Consider the following 21,400-nt stretch of genomic DNA (forward strand, 5'->3'; position numbering starts at 1 on the left):
GCCTTGCATATCCCGTAAATTATGTAAATTTAATTAAAATAGAGCAGTGTGTAGAGATTAAGGCATATATCAAAGAAAATCAGATAGTCTTTATCATCGAAGTTCCCTTGGTCAAAAAGGGAATATACGATTATTATCACGTCTTTCCTCTACCTATTACAAACAACCTAAATCAATCTGTCCTAATTATCCCAAAACAACCTTACCTTATTGCGAATGGTTCGAACACATTCTCACTCACCAAACGCTGCAAAGAGTTGGAGAGAGGCTTCTTTATTTGCTACGAAGAACACATTCCCCCAAGATCCATGGAGGATACCTGTGTGGCGGACTTAATGAAGTTTACTATGAATATTACCACCTGTTATCCTGTCCTGGTGGAAGTGAAGACAATTAAAGTAGAGCCCATACAACCTAATCGATGGATTCTCTACTCTAAAGCCAACATCCTTTTGAAGACACGCTGTGGAAGTGAGATGAGCAGAATCTACATCAGAGGTACTTACCTGGCTGTGATCGATGATAACTGCGAACTAAAAATCGATGACGTCACACTGAGGCATCATAGTTCCGAAGCATCTCCAATACTATATCCCAAGTTACCTCTTATAAATTTTCCGGAAATCCCAACTTCAGCAGCAGCATCGCCCTGGAAGCCTATCAACTTGGATGAGGTCGACCTGCGACATCTCCAAGTGTTGTCGTACGCCCTAAAAAAAGCTGACAGTGTTGTGCTAAGTGAAAGTGATGAAAGTGTAAGTGCGGTAAATATAAATAGCATTAGTATAGGAACTCTATTTTTATATATAATCTTAGTTTTAACAATTTTTATCGGTATCTTCATAACTTTAAGAAGACGTCGAAATTCTCAGTCTCAAAAATCATCCCCTGAGAATTTCGAAGTTATGGAGGGAGGAGTTAAGCGTCCAGACTGCCTGGAGAATGCGCCACGTTGCACATTCACCAAGATAAGCTCATGAAGCGTCTAGACTGCCTAGAGAATGCGCTACGTTGCATAAGATAAGCCATGATGAGATCAGACGCTTGGTCCCTTCCCATTAGTTTTTAAGGTAGTCTTAAGCTGAACTTCTTTTAGAGAATACGTGTGTCTTATTCTAAATAAATAGTTTTAAATTCAATTAAATTGTCTTTTTAAAAACAGTCCTCTCACCCCGGGTGATTTATCTATGTAAATATGGTTTTATTTATTTTCATTTAGTCATTAATTTCAGTCGGTATGAGGTTTTAGATTATTATATTTTCGGTGATACACTAAACTAAGAATATACCATTAAAATATATATGGAAGGATACGTATTAATGCAGTTAACTATAACAAACATTGAATGGAAGGGAAAATAAACGCTAAATTGCACTCATTTACCGGGTCGCGACGATCAATCATGGCGGCCAAGTCATCAGCCAGTTCAAATGTCAAACGAACCTAGGGTGGCAATAAAAAAGAAAAACTTAGTTGCTATTATTAAAAAAGTGACTGTGACTTTATTTCCATTGTCGATTGCCTATTCGGGATTATTAACTGACTTGCATATTTTTTGTGTTCTAATATTGATAGATTGGTTTTTTCGAGTAGGTGACTTTTGATTTTGTTGCGTGTGTGCGCTGGTACTGTTAGTGCCGATTACAATATCTACGAGAAGTGTATTTGTGTCAAAATAGCGCAAAACGATAGTCATCGGTGGTCGTTCACACGCGAAGTGAAATGTATTGTCTGAACTGAACATGTATAAAACGTGAAGCAGACCGCTTTATTCACTGCGGGGCTCCTTTATTATTGCTTTTTATGGCGCGTTTTGACGTATTCATTATCCTTCACCGGCTACTTACTTCTAATGTCTAACAACTGACATACAGACCACTTAAATTTTATTACCAATGCAATGACGTCACATGCCTTCTTCCTCAATTGAAATTGAGGGAATATGATCTAATTTAATGGAATTGATTTCCTTTAATTTTACGATTTCGTTTGCGTGATCTCGTCCGGTAATAATCTAATAAATTCGTCCATTGGGAGGGGGCCACTCTTTCTATGTCGTAATGACTCAATATTAATCGCTTTTTATTGGTCAATTCGTTGATGCGTTTCAATATTCTACATGATTGGATTCCATCTAATTGATTATTGGAATCATGAAATGTTGGCATTTGTGGTTAGGTTGCTTTTTAATCATCATTAGTATATGTTAAGTATATACTTAGTTCTTTTGCTTTAATTCTACCTATACAAATCTCTAAGTTTCCATTCTTATTTCTTTATAATGTGTATCTTCAAAAGTTGTAGTCTCTGACATATCTGGTTACATTTCCCGTGGGTCAGGCAATGTTCGCAAGTCCAGTTGAATGCAAGTGCAACATAAATCCGCACAAGGAGTGCACCGGACCGTTGCGTTGTGCTGTGTAATAGTAAGGCCGCAGCCACACGTACGGATAGGTGTAGGGCTTCTATGTGAAAGCGACTCGCAGAAACGTAAAATGTTTGCATGGTAATTTAATAGGGCATTCGAATTCTTTGCCATATGCGATTTAGTAGTAGAGCCGCTGGCCTTAAAGGTTTTTCGGGTTGACACCTTGGGTAGGTATATTTCAGTATGGTGAAATTAGGGTCCCTGCCTCCCCTTCTTATTACTCCGCCCTGTCCAGAGAAATCATGCAATGTGATAGAGCCTTAACAGTGCGAGTAGTGTTTGCGGTGCTCGCGTGCAAGCGCACAATATCGTCGAGTCAACCCGTCGCCCGTCGCCCGCCTGCTCCACGCTACCCCATATTTTAACAACTGTCCTAATACATCTTGCAATGTTGTTTTTAACTGTTTTTGCCACATTATTGTTTGTTCTTTTGTTCGCGTGTTTACTTTTAATTTTTGTATCATATTTTTTGTTGCTCCTATCCTTTTGTTACAGAGCAAACAACGTTTATGTTTGATTGGTTGTTTATTAGTTAATATCACAATTGTACATCTGTACGTATCCATACTACTTATGTCATAATTTTAATGATATTTTTCAGGTGATTCAGTAACGTGTGTACGTTTTAGATTAAGCATTTTAGACCAAACTATATGGATTTTGCATGTAAATTTATCTGTGCCGCAAACTGTAACAAAATTATTTTCAAAAATTGAAATTTGAAATTTTCAACGAATTGGATCGATTTTTTTCTTCATTTCAGGTGCCTGTCAATGAAAGCGCCCGACAGGTATGTCCCTAAGTCGCGCCGCGTTCGGTTTCGTTCGGCCGTGTTCGGTAGCGTTCGGTACCGTTCGGCGAGCGCTCGGCCGCTCGCGAGCCATGGGGGTAGCCTGGAAGACCACACGACACACCCGCAACGCAGGATTAATACAGTATTATTTTTCCAACCAAATTGCTTATCGATGTGTTTTATTTCTTTTTTTATTTGGTTTGATTCGCAAAATTTCACCGCCTTTTAAGGTAGGTTCCATTTCATCTGCTATTCGAAACTGAACTTGATCGATCATTTTACTAAATCATTTTTATGCTTGATTGGATCGTGACTCAGTCTTTATCCGTTTGATTGCGTATGTCTCAGTGGTGTGATTATTTTACTGTATTAAATGTAATTGAATTTTGTGGGTGAAATGTTAGTTGTCGTTGTTTTGGTTCCAGGTTACACCCTAGCCTAAATAAACTGATAAATCCCAGTCGAATCACAGATAAATTTACAAGTTGTACTTAGAACCTTGAATGCGTTGTTTATGTTTAGTTTTATAAGCATGGTTGTGTGATTTTGTTTTATTTTTTATTGTTAATGTTGGCGTGTCACCGGTCAGGTAAGTATGTTCCATTTTTTCAATATGGAATAACGTTAGCGAGTGTCGGAGCGGCATATGCAACACGCAGCGCGTCACTCGACGGCCGGCGTGGGTAAACACGACCCCACGCTACGTTAGTTTCTGTGTCTGGCGCTTACGCATGACTAGTGCGGAGGCTCGGGTCGCTCCTATGACAAATGCGTGATCATCATCATCAAATCGTAAAGGATTTAACGCCTCCGTTGGCACGCTTCTTTTGTTGAGTGCATAAAGCCGGCCATTACCGTGTTTGATAAAATGGTGGTACAAAAAGAGACTGTGAGCTACCGGGGCGCCCCGCTGCGCCCGCGCCGCATTCAGCTCCGCTGCCCGCTGCGGTATATAAAACATTACAAAAGAGAACGCGCACTCCTGTTTGGTTTATCATTGCGCTGAGTGGCCTTGTTAGCAGAACATTCGATTCGCGACTAATCGAGAATTTTGCCTCGATGTCTAATACTGAAGATACAAAAATACCAAATATTTTATTATTTTTCGGTACCTATAAACACATTTACCAACAGAAAAGATTATTACCTACTTAGTACCGATGTAATTGAATTTACGTAAAAATAAATAGAGTCAAAACTATCACTATAATATTAATAACAGAAAATCGTTATTCAAAGTCCTTTACACTATACCACCTACTTGGCTTTTAAATTAAAAATATGTATCTCTTGATATCGAAACTTAAACAGATCTACGTCATCTAAGCCTTGACTAGTATTATAATGCGGGAGTTAATCCTTACGGTAGCTCTTTTAAGAGTATTAAGATAAAGTGGAATGTCGTTATAATTCGTATCAATATAAATTGATACCACTTCTCTTAATATATTACCATTGTGATTGGAATAATATGCTAATTAATACGCTTTTTTCGCCCACTGTGTTCCTGTATTCTCTGTATTATATGTTTTAAGAGTCTGTCTTTATTATCATAGGAATAATGCAATGAAGAATTTTAATTAAAGTTAATATAATCATAGACAAAAATAACATACTACGTAAAAATGTAATCAAGGAAGTTACAACTTATCTACAGATTGGGGTAAATACAGTAGAATTAGTAGATACTTAGGTACTTCATATTTTATTATTTTAGTACATTGTCACTGTAACTTTGCAGCTGTACTTACTTTAATCTCTATCGGGAGCATTATTATGTATATGTTTGTGCGTAGAAATGAAGTGCAATTTTCCCTTATTAAACACCTTTCCGAGTCCCGGAACGCATTCAAACAGCAAAAGCTTGTGCAGTACAAACGGCAATCACAACAAAGGTTCACTTTACATTCTAACGCCTTTTAAACCAACAAAGTGATTCGAATAAACACTGAATCGTGCACCCTTTGACCGAGTGGGCAATTTTCACCTCGACGGGAAAACCAAATGGAAATGATTTTGCAAAGGGTCCGAGGAAACGGACCGACTCCACGTAAAGTACCACACACTTGAAGGTATTTTTAGTTCACTTTTTAAAAGTACTTTCAGTAGAAATAAATAATAAATTATGTATTTTATTTTATTTTAGAACAAAATATAACTGGTCGTGTTGCAGGAATTCGGGAATCGTCGAGTAACATTGACGTGGTAAACACACAACAAAAAATTACATAAAAGTACTTTATGTGGAGTTAAAATATTGATATCATTTATTTCACCCAAAAAACAAGTCATCATAAAAAAAACAAAGCTTCTAATCTAGAAACCACTTAAACCAACAGTAAAAACCTCGAAAAGTGATTATAATATCCATAGGTATATTCAAGGGCTTCCCCGAGTGCTAGCCTGTCGAAGGTGTGGTCACATCTCAAGTCAATCCTTTGACCGCCCGCTCGCCCCCGACGCACGAACAATGCCCATTCTCTGACACCTCGCCTAACCACTTATTGTTTAATCACTACCTACTCACATTTGTATATCTGTCCCTTTTTGGCTCTATCATTTAAATCAATTCGTAGTTCAAATCACTTATCTTAAACTATTCCGTGCCGCTTAATATCTTAAAGAACGTCGTAGATTTTATTTCATTCATCTTTAGTTACTAAAGAATAATGTGACATACTAAGTATACATACTACTATAAAAATAGGTATCTATACAAGACGCCATGAAAAATAATCGGATTTCTTGCCAAGTCCATCTTTGGACTTCGTATCAACAGTGGCTGCAAGTTGTCTTTGATTACTTGTGGCTCTGCCCACCCCATTAGGGATTACGGGCGTGAGTTTATGTATGTATGTATGTATGTTCTTGCCAAGTTTCATACAAAAGACAGCTTTCTTTCTCTCTAAAATAATTTCTTGATATTTATAAAATAATTCATCAGAATTGCCGGAAAACTACTATGATCAAATCGAATCTAACTTTGAACCATAAGTGTACGTCTATGAAGACGCAATCCACCTGATATTTAGTCTTTTGTAGTTTCTCACTGAATTATTTTGTGTAGGCTTAATCGTTTTCTATTACAAACATAGTGGTGAGTGCGTGTCGTTCTTGACATTCAAAGTCTGGCAACAATTTCTCGGTTCGTGGCCAAGAACTCGGCACTTCTTTTATACTTTTTTGGTAATAGCTATTGCTGATTTTCAGATCACGATTGTAACCCTGGTGAACTATAGGCGTTTTTGTTATGTCTGGCCACTGCGTATCAAAATAGTCCGATAGAAATAACAAAAGAAATGCAGACTGTCGATGTTTTCAAGTGGATAATAAGTAGTCGATAGTTTAACTAAATATTGATTTTTAAAATTTAGTAACTAATTTTATTTAAAATTAAAGTTGTAAATGAAATGCAACACAAATCTAGTATAAAAATCATCAGGCGATCCGTCGTCTACTCGTTTACCCCTTAATTTATAAAAATAATAAATAAAGAATAGCATACTTACTTTCCTTTTTATACAGCTTTTGTTTGGTTTCTAAATTACAACTTCTCTTCACTTGTCAATTTAGTAGTTAATAAAAAAATACACAAAATCAGATTTGGATGCGTAATATAAAAAAAATACAGACAGGTTTCCAACTATTGTAATCTATAAATATAATGACGATCTGTATCCTTGGCCATTGGATACTAATGAACAATGCGATTCGTCATACCAACTAGAATTTGAATGTGATTGGTGGAAACATAGTCATTCAATTGTCGATTCATTATGGTCTATGTTGAACAATTGAAGGCTGCCTACTGGATATTTTTATACGCAGTAAAAAACAATAGCTATTTTAAACATTCTTTGTGAGTAGGTACCAATATCATAGAGTTACAAAAAATAAGGTGCATTAACACTATAAAAGCACGTGGCGCCAGCCGCTAGTTAGAAAAGACATTTACACTTTTATAACGACATTCAATTGCCGAGACGCAGGTACACATTAGAAAATAATTACTGGCAACATTTTTGAAAAAAAGATAAATTATGACTTTCCAAGTAGCAAAGATAAACGCCTTAATCAACAATTACCTGTTACATCCGTCTATAGATTGCTAGAAACATTGAAACGATCCCTTTATAATAACAACCCCAAGTCCTCATGTGTATGTGAGAATTCTTGTGCTCAATGAAGCCTCCTGCCAATTACGTCATGAGTGGTCGGTGCGTTGCGCTGGTCACTCACCGTACTCACCCACTTGCGCATACACCCGTGATCAACAGCTTAGACTTTCCCTCTCGGCATACCCTAACTCGGCACGTCCCGGTCCCGCAACTAGAAGATATGCCAAGCGAGAGCGAGAGGTTGACCTACAAGCGGTAGAATGACTGATATGTGTCATGCTAACTCTATAGACTCTATTAGTGTTGGTCATATTGACACCTGCAGAAATAGTAGCGTTTTTAAGTAATATGATAGTGGGATACATTTAAGATAGACAATCGAGTTCAACTGGGCGCTCTCACAAAACAAACCGTATTTCAAAGCTTCTAAGCTCAATCTATAAAATTAATTGGACAAGTAATCGAAAACTGAGAAAGAATTTCTTCATCTCTGCTGTGGGGGAGCGGAAACAAATGAGGGGCGGACATTGAATAATTCGATTTCCTTATTTGCACCAATCAATATCTTATAAGGGAATCCGGTATCGGCTGCGGAAAGATTCGATTCATATTTTGGCTATTGACGTTACTAATCGAAGTGATATTTAATTCAAGGGGCGGGCAAAGATCAAAGAAGTTGTATGTACACTTACGAATGTTGAGGAAGTTTGAGTTGGTTATTGATGGAACCGAAGAGGACCTTGCGGTGGCGTGTCTTGAACTGGAAATTGGTGTGCAAACTCAGGTGCAAGAGCATTATAACTAAATTTGAAGTGATCCCCTCAAACAGTTAAAGGGCGGCGGGCGGCGGCGCGGTAGCGGGCTGGCGCAGACGGCATGCTAGTAGCTGTAATTGCGTTTGCTACCGAGCTCGCTGACATTTCCTGCAGTGATCTACTGCTCGATCTTATAGACAATTGAGTTAGCAACACAAACCACCCTCTGCAATAAGATGCCACTGATGAAAATATTAAGCTTCATGATTGAATCCTCGACTATTCCTCGCTCAGAATCTCAGCCGTTTGCGATGTCCGTAGGAATCTGATTAAATGTCAGCTACAAATCTAATAAGCATAACACAGTATCTGATTAATTAAGGGGGGTCTCTGCTAAATATAAGCTCATTTGAATTTTTCCCCGTAATACTGTCGGGTACTTATTTAATTCCGGATATAAAATTTCTGTGATTGAGCCCCGGCGGGTGGGGCTGAGGGGCGTGAATTCCAACAAAATTAGCACCAGGGGTCGAAATAAAAAAGCGAAGGAAAAATTTAATGAACAGGAAAATGCTCCTTTTTGCAGCTATTCCATCTATTTATCTACATCGGGATGCCCATTACCTTGCTAAGAGAAAAGTTTACATTTTTAATTTAATGATTCCACTTTGTGGAAGTTGGGCGGGTTTCGGCGAGATCTTAATTTGGGGATTTCTGAGGCGTCTCGTTTTGTAAATATTATTCCTTTAATAAGACCTCACGTCGAGGGGCGCTTGCTCGACTCCGTGATTACGACTCTCTTTGCGAGCTTCATTTTGGACCTCGTCATTTTGATTGGCGCTAATGAAATTTTTCCTACTCTGTGCCATTTTCTTGTTCTTGACAGAATAATTTTCAAGGGACATGAAACATTTCGTGTAATGTCACAAACACACCCTCTAAACATTTAGACGGTAGATGATCCGGACCCATCTGAGGCGGAGTTTTTTTTATGTTCATTTAGCTAATACAATTTGTTGGTTATCTTTCCTGGAGTGCGTGTCCCATCTGTAGTAAAATTTGTAAATCGCCAAGTCTCAGCTGCGTTTGCGTCGGCGATGACGTTTGGCTTTTAGCGGCTGTTTTAAAATTGAATATTTGATGGCGCGCTCCCTTATGACGAATCCGCGGCGGCGGAAAGTACGCGATTTCCTGGCAGATAATATTTTGAATGCCTACTAACGGCTGCCTGCCATTATGCTTAGTCCTCGTTTGCCACTTGACTATATCATTTATTTTTCAACAATTTATGTATGATGTCACTCGTGAGACTCGCAATGTATGTTTAAATGATACAGTGGCAATTATTACTGACTACCATGTGAATGCTTGTGAGTCATTTAAGCTCGACAAGTATGATATAGTGGAAATGCTTTCTTATTTTATATGAGTCGGCAGTAAAAAATATTGCTTTTCTTTACAATGCTGATATTCATTGATCTCTCACGGATTAGGCTGACATACACATTTATTAGAAAATATAATCTGATTGTGAGAATGATACTTGTATTGATAGCACTCACGTAACGGATAACTGCAACTCCGATAGAAACAACCATTTATTTTCTTGACTGAAACAATAATTAAAAAAATAATATAGATATGTTTCCCAGAAATATAACCAATTCAATTAAAAGCTGCTAGGAAATTGATACCCAAGTCAATGGATTGCCATTAGCGATATTCACATTACTGTTTATGTCGGTAAATACAACTGCTTTTAGCTTTTGCTGTTATCAAACGAATGGTTGAATGGTGCTCGAACGATCCCATTATAAATACAAATGGTTCCAGCTTAGTTCCTTTCTAATTACATAGATAAACGACTTCAATAACAGTCAGCTTATCACATTCATATGTTTGGAATCTAATTGGAATTTTGCATGTTGATATGCGGACTCTTTATTGGTCGATATTATGTTTGCTTTCTGATACTGACTGTTGTATTTCATATTGTATCATGATTATGAGTAATGATAAAAACGTTGGCTTATTGTGAAACAGCTTTACATGTAAAGCAGGTGATTACAATAGTGGACAGCTCTGAGCAAACATGATTCTACATTTGTCTTTTCCTTGAATCTATAATGAACCGAGAATTTTTTGTTTTTATCAGTTGCCGCTTCTCGAACGAATTAAGATTTGCTAAAAGCAAACAATACATGACATCATTATTTATCATTTAACGAAGGAAAAATACAAGACATAGGTACTTGCTCATGTTTATAATTGTTCACGTGCAAATGTTATGGACTTATGACTCTGTCTTATATTTATATTTTATAATTATTACATGTTATACAGATATGGAATAACTTAATTCGTAATGATCTAATTTCGAGTTTTGAAAAAGCGAGCACCTGTCAAACGTGCGGATGAGCTGTTGTACGAGGAAATTAATTTCTTGACACGAGCTCAGCTCCAATTTGTCAAAACTATGACCACATTAATACATCAGGATGCCAAATTTGCATTTAAACGTTTACGATAGAAAGATAATTTAGGAAATTACAGTTATTTTAATAGAAATTATAGTCCACGTCCCGTTGTAGGGCCGATAGGGGTCGGTTTTTTACGAAAACATCTGTTGTGTGGATCGTATGAGTTTTTTGTTATTTTAAAAGGAGACATGATGGATCAGTTTCAACACGTATTCGTCGGTGCCTTTGTTGCTTGGTTTATGGCTTTGTAATGTGTTTCTTTGTTTGTTCAGTACGTGTTACAGTCGCGTCCAAAGTTTGTGAAAAAAATCCGGTCGTGTCGATCATATGTAGCAAACGAGCAAGCAAAATATGAATTCATTTTAATGCATTAGGAACCTAACCACAATAGTTTTTGTTGCTTTCACAATGAGCAGATTTAAAAAACTAAGTAATCTTTTGCGTGTTCAGTCGCTTCGCTAATTTCACGGGTTGCGACTCTAATGTGTTGACTAAAATCTCTGAAGGGGTTTCAATGAGAAATTCAATTACACCCAGATTATAGTATAGGACATTTTTTACGTACATATTGGAGGCGACATTGCACAAAGGATACGCAAAAACTTTTGTGACAAACCCTATAAGTGTGGGAGTGATCATGTTTTCAAGAGCTCGTCTTTTAAAACCACCGTTGCGTGTTTTCGAAATAGGATTTAGTGCAGATTGCTGGTGTTGAGTGAAGATCGGATCATCTTATCTTTTAAGTAAAAAAATGCCTTAAAACATTCTTTTCAAATGCTATTTGGGCTATTTGTAAAGCCATGTGACAATTACACGTGTAACAATCTTGAATAACTTTGAACTTTCTGTATTTGAAATAAGGTAGGTATGTTAGGTTTTTCGTCCAGTTTTTATAGTTTGCTTAATGGAACTTTTTTGTACCAAATAACGTCGCCTTCGATATGAAAATATTTTATCTGAGTTATGGGAAGCAGATGATATTCCTAGTTTTTTAATAATATGTATGGATTAGTGTAATAACAAGTTGAGTGATTAAACATCTAACAAAATCCATCAAACAAATTTAATTCAAAATGTATCCATTTATTTTCCAAACAAAATAATAAAGGCACATTTATAGCGGTTACAGAGAAAGTATATGGCAATGAAGTAAAAAAAAAGAAACCAGCGGGAGTTTTGATTGATCACCGACTCCAAGTTTTTTGTGCGAAATTAAAAACGCGGAGTGAGCATGCGTCGGATTAGAGCGGAATTTCAGCCGATCGTGGGGCCGGCCCATTGTGTCCAAAACAAATTTTGGAATTAATTTTTTTAGAAGCATTTGAACATTGAATTTCCATTTACTGAATTACCAAGACATCAGATTGGCTTATTTTATACCAGTCTATACAAAGCAAACTTTAAACACATTTCAATCCAAAACAAACTGAAACGGACATAACGTAGGAACCGCAACGCTACCACAAACGAGTAATTAAAGCATCTATAATGTACTAACATTATGCATACTAAATTCATGGGAGACTTAGTCGAAATGTTGACTGGGAACGGTAGGGAGATGTGTAACACCCAATACCGCAAAGGTAAAGCGTAATAATAGAAGCTATTTGGAGCTTTATGAACGATCAAAATTGCAACAGCACGTGTATAAAATACACTTTGCAAAGTAGATTTAAATTTTAATACGAAGCTCTCAGTCGAGGGTTGTAAGTAATGTCTTGGCGTTGGAAACGTGTGGAAGCGCCGCTGGAGGCTCATTTCGTGTATCGCGTGGGTGACACATTTCATGCGTTACCGGGTAGGTATTTTGGTGGATGAAAAACTTGAATATGAAATGCTGTTAGTATTCATTAGTGATTTTTTGAGGAAGTAGGTAGAAATATATATTTTTTTGGGATGTGTTTCGTTGCCAAGAGTCATTGAAATACAATTTTGATGTCAAATTCTTTTGAATGCAAACCTAAGCTGTCAGTTCTTCAACGTCGCCGTACAATTGGAGAGGTTGGTTGTTTGCGGAGCGCGCGCCTTGCGCTAAGCCCGGCGCGCGGCGCGCCCCCGGGCCCGGGATATCCACGCTAAGTGGTCGGCGGGACTCAGGTGTCGACTGCGGCCGATTTCACAAGACAATGCTTAATAATTTCATTTCGCCATTACAGCGGCCATCTTTGCCAGTCGCACAGTTAGAGGGCATCGCCGCACCCCTCCACGGCAATTTGCATTGTAACTCGGACCACGTAGAAGGCCCTAACTGCCATACCACCACCTCCTAACTCTTGAATATATAATTTTGTTGCTTTTATTAACAGCAACTTTGCGTGGGAATTGACGATAGCCTTCCGCGGCGACTGTTTATTGTGGACGATAACCCGCTAGATTTATTTTATAGTTTCAGCTAGACTCTGTCCCAGTAAGGCTGGTGCGGGGTCCTGGCTGACGCTTTTATACTGCCAATAAAAGGGCCGATGCAAGGGGGCCATTAAAATATTTGTTGGATTTATTTGACAGCGGCCTTGTTTTGTTGAAATGTTTATTGCATCGCAGAACAACAATGTTGCGTAAATTAACTACTTAATCATGCGTCGTAATCGCGAATGAATCGTGCGTTTTGTTTCTTTGAACTCGTTTAGTGTAATCAGGCTCAACTTTTAGTCAAATGTAACGGAAATAAAAGGAAGTTGTCAAACAAACAGTTGGGTGTGGATGTAACCATAATTGCTTTCCCGACCGGGGCTTTAATGTAAAAGTTTCCAAGACTTAAAAGTTTGTTTTGGTGCCTATAAATTAATGTGTTTGCATGTCTCCCGGGCCGTTCGAGATCATTTAACAACTTGCTCGTGTTTGAGGGCTTTCTTTCTTGATTGAATTGTTAATTTACTTCTCTGCCATTTCAACTAAACGCAATATTGATGCATTTTAATAAGTAGGTATGTGAAAAGTGTTGATAATTTATCAAACGTACGACTACCTACGAAATCCTAACCACGTATGCTGCATTTTATTATATGTATCAAATGTTCTTTTCTTTTAAATCGGTACATACGTACATAGAAAAGTACCCATAAGAAAATAATTTAAATTATTAATACCTTAAATTTCGTTCTATAAACGAAATCGATAAATACAAACACAGAAAACGCGGAAATATTGGTCTCTGGTGCGGAATAATTTGTGCCTCTAATTCTAATAGCGACTTTTAGGGGATGCATAATTCCATTTCGTGTTTCCAACTCTTTGGGGGTTGCAATATAGACATTAATCGGTTTTGAAAGGTTTCCTCCAAGGGAAGTTCGTAATGCTCCATTTCTTTGTACTTAAACTTGCCAGGAAGTTTATACCATTTGTATGTTTTATTACTGGGGAACCAGTGTCGAATGTCTTTTCAGTTGGTTTTGTCGTTGTAATGTCATGTGATCATTAGGAAAGGAATGAAAACATAAATGTATTGTTTTACAATAAAATAGATGTACAGTTTGATGAACAATAATAAAAAATCATTTCAACCTAACTTAACCCCGAAATTGGGAAAGTTTCGACGCATCCTAAAATAGAGAAACAATAGACCTTCATCTTATTTATCTAAGGAATAAAACTTAAAGAATGAACAGACTAGTTACCACACAATGCGACGAATAAAGAGTGCTGACGTAACACAACTCTTTGCTCAATCCCACACAGTGGAGTGGCATTCTTTGTGAATGGAGTGTAGTGGTACTGTGGTAGGGACATACGGGCATCTTATGTCTCATCAAGGATATTGACACTCGGTGCTTTGTTCTATTATGCAACACACGAGGTGTCGAGTTGCATGCACGTGTTTCACACTCAACGTGATGTCTGCAAGACGTCATTCAGCTCGCACTTTCACTCAAACAGCTTCCTTAATTATAAGTCATTATTGTCCAATTCATTTGATTTGTCGTGGTATTATTGCTGATTATCTCTAGATCTATATGGGATAAGTGATGTGTTGCTTTTTATCTCGACTCTTTTTGTAGAGTTCATATCATCAGAAGACAAATTAAGACACTCTCAGCGTCCTGTAGACATGACTTATGTTAATCAGTACTGATGATAATCTACGAAGGTTGAGATTTATTTTCCCTAGACTCTTTATTTCGATTTAGTGTTGAATTTCCCCTAATCTAGACAATCAATCTCTGGTTCGGATTGTTTCCGAGTGGGAGCTAATCGCGCCGAGTCGCGAGTCTTTCGCGCGTTATAATTAGTACAAATCGTTGCCGCTGCGATCGTAGAGCTAGACATGTATAGACAGGGGCTCAGTTGTCGTATTAAAGCATGAGCATCAAATAAAAGCCTGCTGCAGGAAATACTTAATCAACATTTTCTACTGAAATATAATCTTTAATTGCTACCTAAATTTGGATACCATTGTAACGTATGTTTGCAACAGTATCAAATATTCGGCAACTACAACAAATTTATATGTTCTTATTAAAATGAACCGAAAACACCTGTTTTCAAAAATTATCAATACAGTATGTAGAAGTTTTATAGGTGTCTATACGTATATATTTGCCTGTTATAAAGACTCAAAAAGTTATTATTACTATTCAAAAACCCTTTTAAATCCGCAAACAAAAACTTTAATAGAACCAGTGGTATACGAAACTATTTTGGGAAGGAAGCCCTGTCTAATCATTCCTCAGTCGGTGACATAGGCGTGGAGTCCGTAATCTCCAAGTTAATAGATTCGATAATTCATCGCGAGTGCCAGTCGAAGTCTCGATTGATGGGCGAGAGTCGTGGGCGTCGACCGGAGCATAGTTCCATCCTGATTGTTTTCAGCTATGCTAATTTATTCTAAAATTGTTTCCAACTATGCCGAATTCATACACCTCAAGATTGTCTTGACACAATAGCTGCAATAATACAATGCCTCGCAAGGTGCCTCGGATACTTTTTTGATAATGGCACACCTCTTTTTGGTGAACGAAAAAATGTAAGCACAATAAACTAATATTTTTCCCATTAAGTAACTATGTAAAGATAACTTAAAAATCTATTAAGTGAATCGGGTTTTTGCTTTCCCATCGCAATGGATTCCACGAGTAATTTGGTCTGTGTCGCCGAGCAATTGGGCACGGCTTCCGATTGTACTTCGCTCGATACCTACATTTCTGTAAGAAACGCCCGTTTCATTCACTTCTTTGTGGTCACATTCCAATGATCGCTTCACTGACGCTGCGTTTAAATGAGACGAATTACAGTTTTTTTTATTTAATTGCGAGCAGGTTAATTCGAATCTGTTTTCATTCCTGTCATTCAAACTCAACGTTTTTGCAATAAAAACAGTGTTAAATTATGCCGAGCCGCCGTTTCGTGGCGAATGCATCGGCGCCCAAGTAGCTTAACCTAAACGGTGCGAGAGGCAACAATAAAATTAATTATTTACAAAAACGGTCGGCTACCGTGGAGTCGCAGACCGAATTCGGAATAAACACGCCGTTACTAATAACCTTCCAAAAAACTGTTGGAATTGAATCCAAACATTTGTCTCCTAACGAATCGTGTCGCGGCGGCCCGGCTCAAAGCGGCGTGATTCGGCGATTCTGTTCCATTTTCAAATGCGCGCTGCCCATTCGTTCCCTCGGCTACGCCTACCTAATAAATTAGATGCCTCGCGTAACACACCGCATAGTTACTAACTAATGAAATCCTGAAAAGATCTCAACCCATTTTCTTAACAACTTTTCCGAAAGAGCAAGCGCCTTCAAAGATTCTACCCCGAGAAATAATTCCGCTAATAACGCGCAGCGCTCGCGCGGGTATGTTATGCAACCATAGGAATTTCATTAGATACACACGCGTCTGTTTGTTAAGGCGCTTTCCATTGCTAAAAGTTTCTTGAGGCGGGTATAATTCCTTTGTTTGTTGTCGGGGGTGGTGCGCCCGCCTCACCCACTACGTTTTCTAAGTCATCGGGTCCAATTATGCCCCTTTGTAGGTTTTGATATGTAAATTCGCGATTTTATTAAACAAACCGTGATGCCATTCGGGAGCAGCGAGCCGGATTAATAGCTTCTTCAGATTTGTGTAATCGCTTTCTCTTAAGACAACATCTTCGATAAGTCGCGAGGGAGTGATTCTCTTTTAAGTGTTATGGACGGGAAATGTATCTGTAGTCAATGATTAACAATTGGAACGAGGTCAGGCGCTAATAAGATACAATACAATTTTGTTATGAATTGTTTTTCGATGGTAATAAAATCAAATGTGAACACTTGGCTCTATAGGTAAATAGGCGAATACCATTGCGCGGTTACAAAGTATTTAATTACACATAATTCTGATTCCTGTGTGCACCATTGGACGGGCTGTCAAAAGCCATTGTCCTACAAATTAATCTGCAAATAGAACATAAAACGGACGTTACCGCCGAAACTACCCATTCGATTTAAGCTTAATTTTTCCCCGGCACTATTAATAATTTACACGGGATAACGCGAGCGTTTGCGCCATATTACAACGCATAAATTAATAATGTCGCGCGCTTGTTTAACTGCGAATCAGATGAGTTTTATTGACAATTTTGTTGGGAAATAGCAATTTGTGGAATGAACGAGTGGTCAACGAACAGCCGGACGCGGGGCGCTGGGCGGCAAAGGCAGATGCTGGGCGGCTGGGCGCACGGCGACAATTGCCACCCGGTCGCATTTAATAATATTAATAGTGATGCCATATTGCTCAATTTATTTGAACTCAAAAGTTGTAAAAGCACTTTATACCCACAGCACTCAATCAATTCATTGTATAGATCTTAAAACGAATACCTTTTAGTTTTAATAGACAATTATTAAAAAACTGGCGATTAATTAAACATTTCGAAGATTTCTTAACATGTAAAGAATGAGATCAAACATTTTCAAGTGGATAATTCTGTGAGATGGAGCATTTTTTCATCACTTATTTGATGCTTCATCCTTTTTGTTTCACAATTTTGAATCATGTGATGTGATGTGAATCATCTGACAAAATTATCACAACGCCCACATTATTTTTTGGGTAAACATTGAAAGTTCCGTTGGCAGCAATAACAGCCCATTAATATCGCACGTATGTTGCACTACAATCAAACTATCAGCATGCAAATGTTCGGAGCGCATTACTGTAACTCAATCCCGATGCACGAATGTACACAATTGCATTGGGGTGCATGAAGTGACTCCGTTGCGCAAACAGGGGACATACTGCGCTTTCTGCCTCTATTAACGTTCGAATCATTATTGATTCATTTGAAAAGTTAATTGGAATTATTGTTATTTGACGATTTTGTGCCAGTTTTAGAAGCATAGGCAAGTTGTAATGGCCGGAGAGAGCGCGGAATGGACAGTAAACACTTCGTTTCAAAGTGTTTACTACAAATTGTACGCTAATGAAAATATTTTTTTCCAAAAATATATTTTTATTTGCCTAATAATGTGAATAGGTAGGTTTATAATGTTATTTGTTTCTAATTACTCACAGGGGGGTTAAAAGGCCACATCGAAGCAATTCACCCAAAAAAGCAATATTGCAATTTTACATTTGCGCATATAAAAGTAAGTGCGCTATGCAAACAAAAAACCAATGTTGTTAGATGAACTGAAGTGTGGCCTTTTTAACCCCGCTGATCTTTTAAATCTCAAAGTATGTGCAAAATGGTGCTTAGTGTTTAATTGGCAAGTACAGACTAGCAAGTGCGGTCCAATTTCGTACATTACCGGCGTAGCTGTTGTTATCATTCAATTTGATTGAGCCCCCGGCTGTTTTATTATTTCAAAAAGCCCCAATTAGCGGAACAAATGATTGGACGCTGATAATTGTTCCATTCAATACCTACCCGTGGTGGAAGTTCGCACTGTTTTTAGCCGAATCCAAAAATCTAGAAGCTAACGAAGCTAGTTTAAAAAATATATTTATTCAATATAAAAAAAATATATATACGTAAGTACTAAGTTCTGCGGAAAAATCACGCTCTTAAAAGTATGAAACAAGAAAATGATTCTCTGAAATTCTTCCGAATAGTGATGTCATCACCTGGTAAGCAAACGTTAACACAGATAGGCTTTTTTCATCTGGTAAAAACAAAACAAGCATTAAAAAATAAGACGCCCCTCTAAACAAAACAACCCGTACTTACAGGTTTACGCAAAGAGCGAATGAATGTGCTAAATTCGATGCACCACGCAGTTCTTGAATTTCAAAACGCGTCAGATTCAATAAATTTCAACCAATCAACTTTATCTCGAGTCTATGTTTAAGTAGATAGCGTTTTTACTAGTACACGCATGTTTTAAACCAATTTATATACTAGACTAATAATGTAATGAAATATAATAGGCCGAGTATTTCCGATTGAAAATAGCTTTTAGTCAATGTGAACGCGGCGCAAACCGTTTTGTGCTTAAAATTGTCCCCGGTTGAGCCACCCCGATAAACATTGGACAATCATACGAGTAAATTATACGTGCCTTTTGGTAACTAGTTTTGCATATAACTAAGTATAGTTTAGTAGTGTGCTATAGTTGGCAAAAGTTGACTTAGTACGCCGGTTTAATTGGAGGGGCGCGTTTGATTTGTAGTTGTGCAATATAGTGAACTGTTTATTATAGAGCTGCAATTGAATTAGCACGTGAAGTTTAGTCATTCTCAATTATACTTAGATTAATGTAGTTTGAGTAAATATTGTGGTAGTTTATTGCTGTTGTCGGACACAGACCTCCTTCGGAGATAATCTGTGTTTCGTATTCGATTGAATTAAGATTAAGTTGAGAATTCAGAAGTAACTGTTGGTGGGTAAATACCTAAAAACCCGAATAGGTAGTTACTGTAGCACTGTGAAGTTGCATAATCTAGTTGAAATTCCTAGAAATATGTGTGCTTTTACTGCGTTATGTAATAATACGCTCGTCTATCATGTGGGTTCTGAGGTGGAGTACTAACCTCATCAACCTTGGTGTCAGGGTTATTATTGAGCGGCCAAAGGCCCCTGACATGACTCGTGTAACGACTACTTACATTAGTAAGTAGTAACCGGGACCAACGGCTTAACGTGCCTTCCAAAACACGGATCATCTTACTTTTGGACAACAAGCGATCAGCCTGTAATGTCCTAACCAAACTAGGGACCAACCACACAAAGTGATTTTTTTGTGATTTGTCCCCACCGGGATTCGAACCCGGGACCTCCGGATCGTGAGCCCAACGCTCAACCTCTGGACCACGGAGGCCTACCATAATTTGAACTGCAGGAGTTCTTTACACTGCGTGTACGTATGTATGAACGTGTGATGAGTGAAAACTGTTACTTTTGATTTGTGAAATGGGAATCTGATAGTTTTCTACAAGTACAGTACAGTGCACCGGCGATGGGGTTGCAAGCGAACACTGGTGAACCAGTGAATGACCGCAACCGCGGCACGCGACTAGGTTTGCTCTGACTTCACTCACTACCCGTGTCGTACTGAAGGCTCCTGTTTCATTTTGTATTAGCATAATTGTCTTAAGTACATAAAATGTTTCTTCCTATTTTTATTTTTCATACCGTCTTTTTCCCATCATCATTAAGTACTTATACATTTCATAATTTTGTTTTCATAGTGTTTTTCCCTAATTTTATTATTCCTAAAATTATCGTCAAAAAGTCGTTACCGGGAATAACGTTCACTGTTCCTCTAATCTCGAATTCTAAATGTCATTGTAGTCTATTTTTAAAAACCAAAAGGGGGTCAGTAGTTTGTATAAAAGCTTGTTACAAAGGAAACTTGGATTTAAGTTAACATGTCAAGTTGATTCGTAATATTTGAGTTAGATAAGCTGAGGTGCTGAGAACGGAAGTCGGTACGGCAGACGTCAGTTCGGGAGATAAAGCCTGTGGGACCAGTGAAAAAACTTAAGGCTTTCATTGAGGGACGTAATTTTAAAAAATAGGCGAAGTGTTGGATTTAGTAAGAAAGTTCAGATTGCTAGGATTTTTGATTGTCAACTGTTGAATTTCTAAGACGGTCTGAAACTTAGTGAAAAGTTTTAATTTACGTACTGCATTTGGGTTTTAAAAACTTATAATCAAATAAAAACATAACTATTTTCGGTAAGAAAACACGTATAACTATATAGAAAATTTTGACGTAACATAAGCTCACGACTATATCCCAATTGGGGTAGTCAGAGGTACATCCATTGAAGGATGAACTAGGTAGCCATACCTCACCGAGCTAATCTAGAAATTGTTAGAAACTGTTGGTTGGTATAAAATCTTTGCCACGTTTAGGTCTTTACAAATCTAGAGTAGATGAAATATGAATGTATCTTGTTACTCAAGTATGAGTTCAAACGTTTTGTAGTTGACTCAAAAAGGTCTCTTGGTCTTAAATGACCTTGATATAGTTGATATTAAAAAAAAAATATTAAAAATCCAGTAGCCGTATCCGGATGTAGTACAATAGAATGATTCTCATACATACATACATACATAAACTCACGCCCGTAATCCCTAATGGGGTGGGCAGAGCCACAAGTAATCAAAGATAACTTGCAGCCACTGTTGATACGAAGTCCAAAGATGGATATGGTGAACCTTATGGTGATAAGGGATCAGCCTATCGCCCATAACATTAGTCCATCATGTTAGAGGACACAATCAAAAACTCTTTAACAGTAAGGACACTGAACTGATTTGACAGGTTCGAAACTATCCTGTTCTTTCTTGTTCTTTGTTGTAGAATGATTCTCACATGGCTCGAAACAAAACGCTGCGCGTCTAAACACTGAAATAACAAAACGATTACGCCATGATCTCTGGGCTTTGCTTTAAGTTACGAACTAA

The 21,400-nt window shown here is 37.8% G+C and overlaps 1 protein-coding gene across 5 annotated transcripts in view; it reads left to right on the plus strand.

Annotated features, from left to right (window-relative positions):
- The window catches only part of LOC126368009 (dachshund homolog 2), a 159,727-nt gene that overhangs the window by 26,894 nt on the left and 111,433 nt on the right, over positions 1–21,400 (plus strand). For 3 of the 5 annotated variants that reach the window (XM_050011846.1, XM_050011847.1, XM_050011849.1), the window contains exon 2: positions 3,193–3,219. The exons of the other annotated variants lie outside the window; for them this stretch is intronic. In XM_050011846.1, the coding sequence (XP_049867803.1) occupies positions 3,193–3,219 (27 nt within the window). The remainder of the gene's footprint in view (positions 1–3,192; positions 3,220–21,400) is intronic. 5 annotated transcript variants of the gene reach the window in all.

The sequence above is a fragment of the Pectinophora gossypiella genome, chromosome 7, assembly GCF_024362695.1.
Source record: "Pectinophora gossypiella chromosome 7, ilPecGoss1.1, whole genome shotgun sequence".
In the NCBI taxonomy this organism is placed as follows: Eukaryota; Metazoa; Arthropoda; class Insecta; order Lepidoptera; family Gelechiidae; genus Pectinophora; species Pectinophora gossypiella.